The sequence below is a fragment of the Melospiza melodia genome, chromosome 1 (genome assembly GCF_035770615.1).
Source record: "Melospiza melodia melodia isolate bMelMel2 chromosome 1, bMelMel2.pri, whole genome shotgun sequence".
NCBI classification, from domain to species: Eukaryota; Metazoa; Chordata; class Aves; order Passeriformes; family Passerellidae; genus Melospiza; species Melospiza melodia.
In genome coordinates this window covers 18685166-18698833 of record NC_086194.1, presented here as the reverse complement: position 1 = coordinate 18698833, position 13668 = coordinate 18685166, and the positions used below count along the sequence as shown (strand labels likewise).

General features: G+C 36.4%; 1 protein-coding gene across 5 annotated transcripts in view; it reads left to right on the top strand.

Annotated features, from left to right (window-relative positions):
• The window catches only part of ARMC3 (armadillo repeat containing 3), a 61873-nt gene that overhangs the window by 33859 nt on the left and 14346 nt on the right, over positions 1-13668 (top strand). For all 5 annotated transcript variants that reach the window (XM_063150049.1, XM_063150032.1, XM_063150068.1 and 2 more), the window contains 2 exons: positions 9345-9594; positions 10743-10879. In XM_063150049.1, the coding sequence (XP_063006119.1) occupies positions 9345-9594; positions 10743-10879 (387 nt within the window). The remainder of the gene's footprint in view (positions 1-9344; positions 9595-10742; positions 10880-13668) is intronic.

Sequence of the window (13668 nt, the reverse complement as noted above, 5' to 3'; positions counted from 1 at the left end):
GCTGATCAATATTGATGATAAATCCTTGTTAATACTTAGGCTCAGTAAAAATAAATTTGCAAAGTATATTGCAATTAAAAATCTCATGGGCTCATTCTAATGTCTTATGTTACTATGTGTGCATAGCTCTAAGGTCATCCTTGATATATATGTCAGAATTTGTTTCTGTGGCCTGCTTCTGGAAAAAAGGAGAATTATGTTCAGCTGGGTATTTGCATCCATCTTTTCTATCACATTTTTTTAATCCAGAGCAATAACTTGCTTTACTGAAAACATTTATTTGGGCAGCAGAATGCCATTTAAAGAATCCTGAAGCTCTGTGGGTTTGCTGTGTCCAGGCACCGGGCAGTGTGGGTGCAGTCACTCCAGTAACGGATGTGATGCACGAGTGGAACAATTGCACACGAACAAAGAAACAGCAGCGTCATCTGTTGGGCAGGAAAATAAGCGATTCTGTGCCACACATCTAATCCTGGAACAAATGGCTTACCTCAGCCTCTGCCTATTTTTTCTCATTTGAAGTATAATCAATTATTTTCGCTTTTCATGTATTTAGGATTAGATAATCATGTTAAATATAAGTACGATATGAGAAGTAGCACATAGAAATCAGCTCTCGTGTATACCAGTTAGTCAGACATGAATTTGACCAGCTCTTTCCTTCAGTATTGTCATAGCACAAATGCCATTTCTAATAGCTGCCTTCATAAATCTGGCAATGTCTGAATTCTGGGCACCTAATGAATTTGCCACTAAAGGAAAACATATCCTCTGAAATTTAGAACTTTGTGCTGGACAAGAAAACTTATTTTAAGCCTCAATAATATTTGTTCTTAATTGTTTATTTTAACATCAAAATTTATAGCATTCAGTTAGAATTTGGTATGAGGGAAGAAGGAAAAGAATGGTTTTTCTTCATCTGTACCAAGGACTGCAGAAGGTTTTGGTACATGGCAGACTTATGGCAGAATATTTCTCCTGGTATTTATAATAAATGTCAGGTGACAAAATTCTGTTTTATATCTGGATTCAAGATAGTGAAGTATCATCCTAAAATTTACAAAGTCAGCAAGCTTGATGTTATTTAATTTTCTAATTCTTAAATTCACAGGAATCAGAGAACCTATTTGAATTCACAAAGATTATGTCCATATAGGCAGTTCCAGGCATTGGTGCAGCATCTGAATGTATGCTTTCTGAAATGTACCAAGATTGTCAAGATTTGAGAACAGTTTGGGATAGGAACAGAGGTTGGGAACTCATTGGTCATGGACAGTGCCCAGAGAGGAGAAAGTGAGTTGTTCCCTTGACTTTAGTGGGTGTTATATCTTTTATTCCAAACTGAAATTCATACACTGATCTAATGACTCAAAATACATCCTCAATCTGTTTCACCTGTAGTGAGAGTGTCTCACCTTTTTCAGCTGAGATTTTTGGTACACAATAGATTTTTTTTATTGTTTATAAGACAAGTATGGCTGTCAAGGAAAAAAATTGAAATTGAAGAACATCAGGGGTTTTTTTACATTCAAAATATTGTTATTATTAGGAAGTAGGGATTAATACCATTAAATAGTAATATCTCTAGGTAGTAATCTTCTCTATTAGAAAATGGGAAAGTTACTAATAGCTTTTCTCTTTCAAGACTGTAAATAGAACCTAATTCACATAAATATTAAAGTGTTGATATTATTTAAGATAATACATTTGCATCAATATATGTGTTAATTTTTGAGAACAGGAACACAAATTTAATAACATAAAAAGATGATGATCCACTGTAGGTTTTGTCTTTTTTTGTGGTTTTAGTTCTTTATGACATAAGTTCGTTTTTCTGAAGGAGGAAATCAACAATAGAATGCTGACTGTATTGTGTAGCAGTAATATGTTTTAATACTGACCCCTAGTGACAGAATTATATTTTTGAGCTAATGTGCTGCAAGGTAAAGGGATGTTTTTGAATTTTTTAGGTTGTGCTGTTACTTTTTTACGTTAGCATCCACGTCTACACTCTGTAAAATACACTTATTTCAGGCCACCAACAGTTTCTTCTTTTTCCTTTCTCTTCCTTTATATACATATTATGGGAGGAACTGTTTTTAAAAAAAAACAAACCAAAAAAAACAAAAGACAACAAAGTCATGACCCACTACCTAAGAGCTCACAAGATTTTCCCTGCAAGTTCCATCCTGACATCCACTGAAAACTGCAAAATGTTTTATGACAAGTTTCTCCCTTGGCAGAAGAGCTAAGTCCTGTGCCTGGGATGTCACTCAGAAATGGGCTTCCATTAAGACTTTAACATCACATCAGATATCTGATACACAACCCACGGACATGGGGCTGTGCCCTGCTGGCAGTCAAAACCTTTCATACAGCCAGCTGTTGTGTTTTTCTCTTAGATGGGGAAGGTGTGGCTGCATGGGAAAGTCCTTCTCTAGGCACTGTAACTGTTTTCTTCCCAGTAGACTTTCACCAAAAAAAGAAAAAAATTGTTATGCAGTCTCCTGGATTTTTTTTTGTTTGTTTGTTTTTTTGTTGTTTTTTTTTTGTGGTTGTTTTTTAACTTTGGGGTTATATTCAAGACAAAGACCAATATAGAACATTTATCTCTATCTAACACAGATCTCATGTCACCACTTCCTAAAGTGAATGGAAACTTAAGTAGATCCAAAATAGTTTCAGACAGAACACAGAACACTTCTGATCTGGGATGATGATAACTGCATAGAAATTTTACTCCTTGTAGATACTGCAGAATGTTTTGGCCTGTTTGTACAACCCTACTTTCAAAGCCTTACAGCATGATCACTGTTTATCTTAGCTGTGGACAGCTGGAATTTCACTTAGAGCATGTTTGTTGTCACCTGTGACTTCCTGTGATGGATTTCTGTGGGATCAGGTGAAAACTTTTTCTTTCTGGATGGACACTCCTTAGCCTAGGAGAGAAAACTTTCTTTTGTGTAGTGGCACAAGTACCATGATTACTCTTGAGTGTGTATCCTTGCAATGTCATTCAGTGATATGCACTGAGATAATTTATGCTTTTTATGAATTAAAAGTGGCAAGGGTTGTTCTAAATAAAAGTAAATATTTCAGACAAATGTATTGGTGCTTTTGTGTACACATTTCCTTTGTAGTAGATTTCTAAGTTAAATTATTTAAGTGTACATTTTCAGTTACTTAAGTATAGTGTGAAGTTGTTTATTTGAAGTAAGGAAATTTTTCTGTAAGGAAATTTCAGGGTTATGACTAACCATGCAAACTTAATTCTGCCCTGCTGTGAATTAAACCTGTGCACTGACTACAACATGTTGGCCGCTTGGACTGTCATCTGGTAAACATAGGGTTTCACAAGTAACTTTAACATTTTGACATACAACCTTAGGAATTTTATCATAACATAGTCATATATATGTATTTTCTTAGAGATGTAATTTAAAGAGAGAAAGCTAAAAGCATAAATTTCTGCACTCTAAATCATCATAAGAGCTTGAGCTTGTAGCAAGGCAAAACAGAGAGCTGCCATTTGAGATATGTTCACTGTTGTCCAGAAAAGAGTTATCCAGAAGTGAAAGCTCAAGTTCACAATCCAAAGTACTGTGTGTAGAGACTGACTTGACACAGCTCTTTTATCCTTCCTCAGCTGGTGCTTCCAAAGAAGAACCACGGGATCTTTCAGGAGCAAAAAGGGTTTCTATTGTTGAATTTTAAGCCTTTCACATAATAGTGGAAATATCAGAAATTCTTTACAAAGGTTGCAAATATTGTTATAGCTGGAAGTCTCAGGCATCATGAACAGATAGTTCATTACCAATGCTCCTGTAATATTTTAAATTAGGTATATTACAGTTTTAGAACTGAGATCTGTGTAACTTTGTCAGATGAGTTCAATGATAGACATTAGATCTCTGTGAATTGCTAAATGAGAGTCAGGTATTAGAGTCTCTACTAACCCAGACAGTTTAAGTTTTTATTGCATCCAGACTATGAGGTTTATTGAGTTTTGGTTTTGTAACAGTTTTAACAAGATACTTGTCATTATAAAAGAGGAAAAGAGGCTTTAGTTCCTGAAATGAAAAATTAATATGGTTTGTTGATATCATCAATATTTTTATTGGAGCACAAAGGGCCCCCAGATTGTAGATCAGAGTCTCTTGTGCTAGATTCCCTTACTCAGAATAAACATTCTGACATTAATCTCCCTTGTCTAGTGAAGAAAACGGAAGTAATATCAGTCTTTAAATAAAATGCGAGTGACTATTTACAACAGTCAATTGCTTTTGAAAATAATTAAATCACAAAGTGAAATTTTTGATAAGTGCAGAAGACATTTATTGGATGTGATTATTCTGATGGCATAACAAGGCTAATGAAGAATATGAATACATTTCAGGAATAAAAAAGGAAGCTATTTCTTGATGCTTTTTCAAACTTCTGGTTATGATATTCTTTCTCAGACAGAAATTGCATTAGAGAGCTGGATCAAAAATGTCTTGTGTGAAAAAGAAGTCATACGATTTAACACAGATAGAGTTGATTTTAAAAAATGTGTGTAATTAGATGCATAATTCTTATGCATAATTTACATGCAATTATGTATGAAAATGAGCTATGCACAGGCATAAATGGCTAGCTAAGCACCTCACACACAATCACAGTAATTTTGCACAGAAATTAAACATGCAGTTGCAAACACATTTGAAAAAAATGAAGTCCAGTGAGGAGGAAAAATTTGAATTTTTTCTGAGCAGAAATTGTGTTAAATCATCAGTCAGGAGTGGGGGAGTAAACAACATAGAAGTGAATAAAAATATAATTGATTACAAACCAGTTTATGTTCAGTCATGGTAGAAGAAACAAAACCAAACACACTTTACCATTTTTATGAAGTGTCAGTCTCACTAGTGTAAATTTAGTACAGGTCCTGTGTAAACAGTGGTGTCAAGCTGTACAGCTCTTCTCCTCTCTGTCCCCTCCCCCAGAGGTTGTTTAGCTTGGGGGTTTGAGGGGCAATCTCAGTGTTTTCTGGCAGCTCTTTGAGCACTCTTAGTTGCTTTCTCCCTTAGGCTAGACTTTCTTTTCAGGAAAAAAAGCTATCTGGACCATTCCGGATGCTCTAAGTAAATAATCTGTTATTTTTCTTGCCATGGCTAGAAGGTTTGGTCACTGACCAGAGCTTTTATGGTCCTGTGATACCAACAAAGAGGTGTTTCTTGCTGCAGAGTGCAAGTAAAATGAAGTATAAAAACCTACAGGATTTTCATCAAATTTTTAGTGCTGATTGTTTTCACAACACACTCCAATATCTGAGCTTTCATATCACACCCCTGACAACTAAAGCAACAAAATACTCACTTCAGTGACATTCATACACATCTCTAAAATGTCTGTTAAAAAAAAGTGTGTATTGTGAAGTTTTTGGTAATGATTTTGTTGTCAACTTTTAATTTATTTTTGCAGTAAAATCAGTAAAGAAAATGTTTGTTTATCCTCAGTCTTTCAGCATTTATTCTTTGAGTTTTGTGCTATCTTTTAGAGAATTTTCAAGAAAATGTCTTAACATTGCAGTGCATATTTAAAATGAATAAATTAAATATTTATTATATAACCTTTTAATATTTGTGTTCCAAATGACAGCTGAAAAAATATTTTAGCTATTCTTGAATACAGTAATTTGAATCCAGTTGTAATCAGAATTTTACTGTTTCACTAAAGAGCATGCTTAGGTAAATGCCTAGCCCTGTTAGGTTAGGCATTCTAAGGATCATAATATGTGCTTATAATTAATAGCATTTAATTTATTTTAACTTTAATTAAACTCTGAAATTCCTACTCCCGTCCTGTATTTTTTCTTCCTGTTTGTAGTTCAAATAGGCAGCTTTCACTTTTGAGGAAAAAAAAGATGATGTGGCAGATGCACCATCCTTTTTTTTTCTTCTCTTGTTGTTATCTTCTTTCCTTTTTCCTAACGTCTTTTCTTCTTGCTTAGGAAAGTATGTTCTTTGAATCTATACAAAACATGGAGGAAAAAGCTTGTGAATTTATTTAATTTATTCCTTTCCCACATCAAAAAGTATCATCTTCTTTTCAGCTAAACCAAGGCTCACTTCTTCCTTGAAGTAGTGTAGTGGAAGAACTGGTGATAAATTGCACAGTCTCAGTAGGATGTGTCTGAAGGAGAGTGCTCTGGAGGCAGGGAGAGTCTAGTGCTGATCTGCAGTAACTGAAGACAGAGCTGGTAAAAACATTCTCTGACTTTTGTTGGCTCATAATAAAAAAATTACACAGTGCATGTCTCTGGCCAAGATACAAGGGGAACAAGGACCTCCATACTTAAGTGTTGTGATATTTCAGCACCTTAAACTTAGCCATGTTCATTCTCTCAGCTCCCTTCTGAGGTCAGGTTCTGTGGGCCAGGGTGACAGTGCTATTTCTGTGTTCTCCAGAGGCCTGTGGAGTAGGAGTGAGTTGAACTACAGATTCCCCATTCCTCCTCCTATGTGCATCTCTGTTAGCAGGACACAGCACGGGCCTCAGATGTTCATGCCCTCTTAAAAACTTATTCTCAAATGTATTGGTTACCTTCAACTCTTGTTACCAGCCATTGTCTCTCCAAACAAATTCTTTTTGCCTTGTGCTCAGATGTGCTACTTGACTAAACTGTGTGCATGAAACTGGGATTCAAAACGAGTCTGCGCAGAAGTAGAATGTAGGATAGAAATAAATATGTATGATCTTCTAAATCAGTGGTTCTCAACCTTTTTGAAGTTGAGTGGCACTTGAGAAAATTGGCTGTGCTCTGTACCTTGCTGAGGTCAGCTCTGAGCTCATGAGGAGCCGTCACCTTGCTCTTTTGTTAAGTGCCTGTGTACTTGCTGGTTTTATGGAAATTATAATAAATCTGCTTATGATGTGAGCTATGTCATTCAGTGCTGTGTATCATTCTGTAGCCAGTCTGTTAGGGACTGTGTGTTTACTAGGAGATCCTGTGGGAGAATATGTGTATTCTTGGGTGTACTGTAGGAATAGTAAGTCCTGTACTTACTGCAGAAATATTGGATATACTACACCTGTGAGATGCAGTGCTGCATTTTATGACTAGTGAATCTGTCCCATAAATCCTGGAATTTCTGTGTATCCATTGTAAAGAAGAAACAGCTTGATTTTGGCTTTGGTTTTTTTGTTTTTTTTTTTTTTTTCCCTTCCTGGGTAAAGTGTGTGTGTATGCATTGCATGATGCAGTAAATCTGATAGCTCATGGACATCCAGCTCACTGTGTGCAGCTCTGTGTGTATAGTGGGTCTCACCCAAGCTGTGCCAGCAGGTACCTCATGCCATTGTTACACGTGCTGTTAATGGGATGTTTTCCAGCAAGCCTGTGATACATGTGGTGTACAGCTCACTGTTAGATGTGCAATCAGCATGTCCAGAATTTCTTCACATACAGCAGCCTGGATAGAGCTACAACAGTCCTGAAGCTGAAAATTTGGAGAACATTTTCATGGGCAAGATAAGATAGTATTAACTAAATAAGTATAGTGGCCTTACCTAAGTAAAAAACCCAAAACAACTACAGGGGGAAAAAAGCCACCCAACAAATGAAACATTTTCAGCTCTTCTTGTTCTGGTCAAGTAGGAAAGGGGAAAGAGGACACAAAGGGAAATCCAGCTACTTGAAGGAAGATAGAGGGGTGCAGTGTGGGACATCTGAAAACATGGGAATTACTTCTGAATAGAGACCAAAGTGCTTGAATTAAAGTTACTGGTGTTTCAGGAGGGTTAATTAGAAAACACCAAACTGACCCCGTATCTTAATGCTGCACCTTCAGTCCCTGGATTGCTGCTTTTCCCTGGTTTTCTAAACAAGTTAACTGTTGTCTGCCTGCCAGATATTGTTAGATCCATGCTCCAGCACAGCTTGTGAGCTGCCACTGCCTTGCACCTGAGGCAGAGATGAGAGTAACAAACCCCATTAGGCTCTGCTCGTTCATCCCAGGTATGCTCAGGAGCATCTGTATCCCCCTCTCTGACCATGTGGGGATACTTGCACTAAGATGAGTTCACAGTAAGACCTACATCATCTTGCCCATCTATTGGCATTATTTTAGTAATTATCATTAGTTTCACAGGTTGGCATGTATTCTAATTTCTGTTCTGTTTGCATAAAAGTGTGACTGTCAGCTTTCCTCATGGTTTTTTTTTGTTTGTTATCAATGCCAACAGTCTTTGGTAGTATATTGGTTTCTTTTATATGTGATACTTCTAATCTTGGTTTATTTTGTGACGGTGAAAGTTACCCAAATATTAATCAAATTTTGGTAAGGTACTGTTACAGTAAAGGATTTTCACATAGAGATGTCTTTTATTACTGTGTTCACAGAAATTCAGCAGAACTTATAAAAAGTGTAAACTCTTTTTTTGAAGATTTTTTTTATGGTTTTGATGTAGACAACATGTAGAGGGTATAAAAAGCAGTTGCAGTGAAAATTCAGCTTTCCATCTGTTCATTCACATTGCTAACAATATTGCCAACTTTTGTTTAACAGACAGATTAGCCTTAAGTAAAATTATATATCCTCTAATAGTACAGCACCTTACACCTTCTGCTGTCTCCTGCTCAAAGTTGCTATTTCATTAATAATGCTTCTTCAACTATTTTTTTCCCTTGACTGTTCTCTAACCTAAATCTATGAGGTTCTCCTTAGAAAAAAATCCCAACCATCTTCCCCAATATTATTTGAAATAATATTAACATATATTGAAATAACAATAAAATAATAGATTATTTTGCACATCTATCTTGGGTCTTGTCCACAGGAGATTTGTTCCAGCACTGCTGAGGGGCACACCCTTCAGCCATGGATGCAATATCATGTGGTAACAGAGGGAATATGTAAACTGGATCTGCTGTTGATAGACTAGATGATCTGGATACTCTGTTGGCTATAATCCTCATTAGTAGTGCTAGAATGATTATAGGGAGAGGTGGTAAGAGGCTGTAGCAAGAAGCATTTGCCTGGAACTAAAGATACAGAAATTCTGCACCTTTGAAAAGATGCAGGATTTAATTTACTTGTTCAATACCTCAGAAAGAATCCCTGTCTTTGTAAGTTAAAATCCAAAAGTTTGTGACTTGGTCTGTCTGTGGTTCTGCCTCTTGAACTTCTCACCATGAGTCATATCGAAATCACACAAACACGCATTTACATGTACAGATGCCTACATATGTGTATATGTAAACCTTGAATTGTAATACTAGTTTAGTTGATAAAAGCAGCATACTGACAAGAAAAAATGGTCCTAAAATAACAAATATTTTTTCCTGTTTTTTATTTTGCTAGTGTCGTAGCTAAGGCTGAAGGAATTGCGCCATTAATTAAAACCTTGAATGCCCAGAGGGATGGAGCCATTTCCAATGCCATTGCAGTGCTCACCAATCTGGCCCTGCAAGAGCCCATCCGTGCCAGTATCCAGAGCCAGGGCATCATGAGTGCCCTTGTGGGGCCACTGCGCTCAACCAACAGCCAAGTGCAGAGCAAAGCAGCCTTTGCCGTGGCTGCCTTTGCTTGTGATGCTGGTGCACGAGCTGAGGTAAAACTGAGGTTGTGTTTATTGACGATGTTTCTAGATCTGAGGTGGGAGTTATATTGACCAAGAATCTGTTGTGTCTGACCTACAAGTCCTGAGTTTTCTATGTAGTTACTTATTTTTGTGATACTTGTTCTGCTAAATATAGCTCAGTTTTTTAGGAGATTTTGGAAAGGGTTTTCTTTAACTTGAATTTCCACAACTGTGTTTGCTTGCACCAAATTAATGCTTTGCAGCTTTTCAGTGGCTTCAATGAACTTTAACTAGGGCTATATCTTGATCTGTATATTTAGGAGCATTAAACATCAAGGTTTCTTTCAGCTGCAACTGTCGGCTCAACTTTGAAGATGGGAAGTTCAGTCCTCTTTACTCTCCCTCAGTGTTCTGTTGCCCATTTTCAAGGCCTGAACGGCAATGTCTGACCTTGATTAATGAGATACTGGATGTGCATGGAGTAAATGTATTTCAGACAAAACTCAAAATATAATTAATCCTTTGATCAGTGACATCCAGCAAGTTGAACTCTTTTCTGTTTATGAATTGGTCATAGTATTTTCTTCTCATAAATAAGAATGATGCTATGTGTATTCATAAATCATAAGCTAGGGTTTTCTCATGGGTCAAGGCTATTAATTAGGACATGAATAAGGGGCATAGATAATTAATCTACCTCTTTCAGTGTCCTTAAAATGTCTTTCTCTTCAAAAATCCAAATGAGCAATATTTCCTCCAGCATGTATAGGAAAGATACTGTAGCACACAAGAGAATAGGATGTTAATAAGATTGTCATACATACAATACAAATTCAAATGTATTGTGATGGAAATTAGTTGCTAGGAGGCACCAGAGCACAGAAAAAGCTGTGTAAGTCTCTGTGGCAGTCTTGGGTTGCATAGTCTCTTTGGGTTCCACACTGCAGCCTAATAACTGAAGAGCAGGGCAGAGCCAGAAGGGATGACTGCCTTGTACCACTTAAAATCTCCAGCCTATGCAGACTTCACAGAAGCATAGAATTTCCATAAATTACCTTTCTTTCAGCCCAGTGTAGCTTTTCTATAAAGCTTGAATGTTTTGGGAGGTGAATTTCACAAGCTGTTCTTGCTGGAATAGATGAAATATGTAAGTGGCAATGTTTTCACCTTTTTAATAGTTAAGAAATGTCGGCGGGCTGGGACCACTCGTTGAATTGCTGCATTCCAATTATGAAGAAGTCAGAAGAAATGCCTGTTGGGCTGTTATGGTCTGTGGAAGTGATGAAGTAACTGCTTTTGAACTGTGCAGGCTAGGGTGAGTAGAAATAATATCAAAAGTCAAAAGAAAATTTTTGATGAGAGAACTCAATTTAAATGAATCTTTGCATATTTATAGCTGAATAACAAAGCTTTCTGATAAGCTGAAACTACTTTTGCACCACAGATGTTACAGATGAAATGGTATTGATTTTAAGGAACAAGATCTTCTGACAAAATATAAGCCTGTTGATAGAACTGTCTAGAATTATAAAACATTTATTGTTTCAGTGACTGAAATAGGCTTTATATTGAAGATAACTTATATCAGTCAATATTAGGGACTACAGTACCCCATACATTTGAAAGTGAAATGAAGGTTTCAGACTAAGTTTAATATACAGTAAATTGTACTTACTACACACAGGCTAGATTTGATTTAAAAGCTCTGGTTAACTGCAGGTGTGCTGAAGTGTCATGGAAAAGTGGCTCTGTTTTATTCTTTCTTAGGAACTCCCAGGTCCATATATTAATATCTGAATTAGAAAGGCTGGTTTAGGTTATAAGAATTATGACTCGGGACTCCTCAGTCAAGGCGACTCTTTTAGTTACTGTTTAATTAAAATATTTGTAATTGCCCTGCTCCCTCTGCTGGGCACTTCTCTGGTGGCTGCACAGATACTTTAAATCCATCTATGAGGGAATTTCAGAGACTCTCAGAAATTCAGATCAGAAGGGGCCCTCAAAGGTGATATTATCCATCTATCCTAGTGTAAGACTGAATAAGGTACACTGCCATATTTTGGCTTGGGTAAATTTGGGTAAATACTGATCCTGCTGGAGTTTGACAACATTCTGAGGCAACCTGTTCCAGTGCTAGAATATCTTACACTTAAAAGGGGTTTCTCAGTTCTAAATATCCCTTTAAACGAATCATGTTGTCATGCTTTCAGTGAGATTGAATAACCACTTTTAATAGCAATTTGAGTTTAACTCACTGAATTTTCTCATTCTCAAACCCCCTTGTTTCTTTTTCATGACAAAGTAAAAATGTTAGACAAGTTTTTTTTGTATCATTTCATCACACATCTCTGAGTTTCTCTAATTTTTTATGCCATTTTGAAGTACCATCTCCAGCCTGGATGAGGTACTTCAGGTGAGGTCATGCCACCATCAAATAAAGCTCAATAATTATTTTCTCTGTCCTGCATATGGCACTGTTCTTATTTAATCCTTTTTTTTTTTTTTTTTGACAGTATCCAAGCAGGACTCCAATTTAAGTGTCCTTCAGGTTTGACAGCATATTATTGATAATAATACATTAAGCATAGTTTTTCAGCTAGTCAAGCACTACTTCATGTTATTTTCATGTCGATCATATTTCCCTGACCTGCTCATGAGTGTCCAAGTAGGAATAAGTGAAAAGACTTATAAAAGTCAAAATGTATCTCAAATTCAGCTCATATCTCACAACTACTTCTTCTGCCTGGATGTTGAGTCAATTACCCTATTGCAGCAAGGATCAGATTGACTTTTCATGGTTGATTCTTGACAAATGTGTAATGGCTATTTCTCATCTCTTGTTGCTTGCCTGCTGATGGTTTAATAATTTGTTATGGTGTTCTTCAGACCTGAAATTTGGCTGAATGATCTCTATTATAATTTCCTTGTTTGTAGTTTTTTGCAAAACTAGATAGTATCTTTGCCCTTCTCCACTCTTCAGCCATCTAGCCTAGAATTTTCCTATACAAGTATAAATACTTCCAATGTTGCTTTTCCAAATTAATAAATTGTATGAGGTAAGTGTCCTCAGGGACTGCTAACCCTGTCTCCTCAAACTTATCCTCAACATTTTAAGACTATTGTTTCTACCTCCTTGTTAATATTACTGCCAGGCATCTGCTTGAAACCTTTCTATGAAAACTGAAGCAAAAAAGGTATCAGACTCTTCAGTCTTTCTGTGCCATTTGTTGTGAGTTTTCTTCCCACATTGAGTAATAGATGTACATTTTCCTCTCTTACTTGGAGCATGTGAAACATTCATTTTTGCTTCAGTCCCTGAATAGTTGTGTCTCATCTTTCAGGTTTGTCCCTTACTTTTTCTATTTTGTTGAAAGTGTCAATGTTTTCATTTCTGTTTGATTCCTGGCATCTTTTTCTTTTTTTTTTTTTTTTTGCCTTTCAACTCTTTATGGAATTTTTGGTGTAGCCATTTTATTTGTCTTTTGTTTTGGCTTATCTTTGTTCCATATAAGGGTAATTGGGCCTGTAATGTCATTTGATTTAGACCCTGCTGTACACATTTTACCTGCCTGTCTTTATTCATTTTCCCCTTTAAAATTGTTCCCTGTGTTACTTGCTGATTATCTGCGAGATGCTGTGGATACACAGCTTGAACTTCTCTTCCACTATCTTCTCCCACTTCTCTCTACTGTAAGAGAAAGATGTCATTTGCCTTGCCTGAAAAACTTCTTCTCTGGAATTCATCCGAATTCATCCCTTCAGAAGTCTACATTGTAGATGTCCACAGCTGAAGACATCTAGTTCACAGAAATATATATATATATATACTGTATATATAAAATTGATTCCTTGGGACATGAAGAATATCTGCATGTGTGCATAGTCACACACAGATATTTGAATATGTGCTTTTACACACACATGAGAATATATAATCCTTTTTTCCTAGGTTTTTTTTTTCATTCCTGAACAGTCTTAGAACTGCAGAATGCAATGTTTTCTTGATTCAGTTTCCTTTATTTTTTGGTGATGTTTTCATAAGTTTTTCAGGTCAAAAAGTTGTCCGTTTGTGGACCTCAGCACCAGAAAAAGCTCAGGAAATTA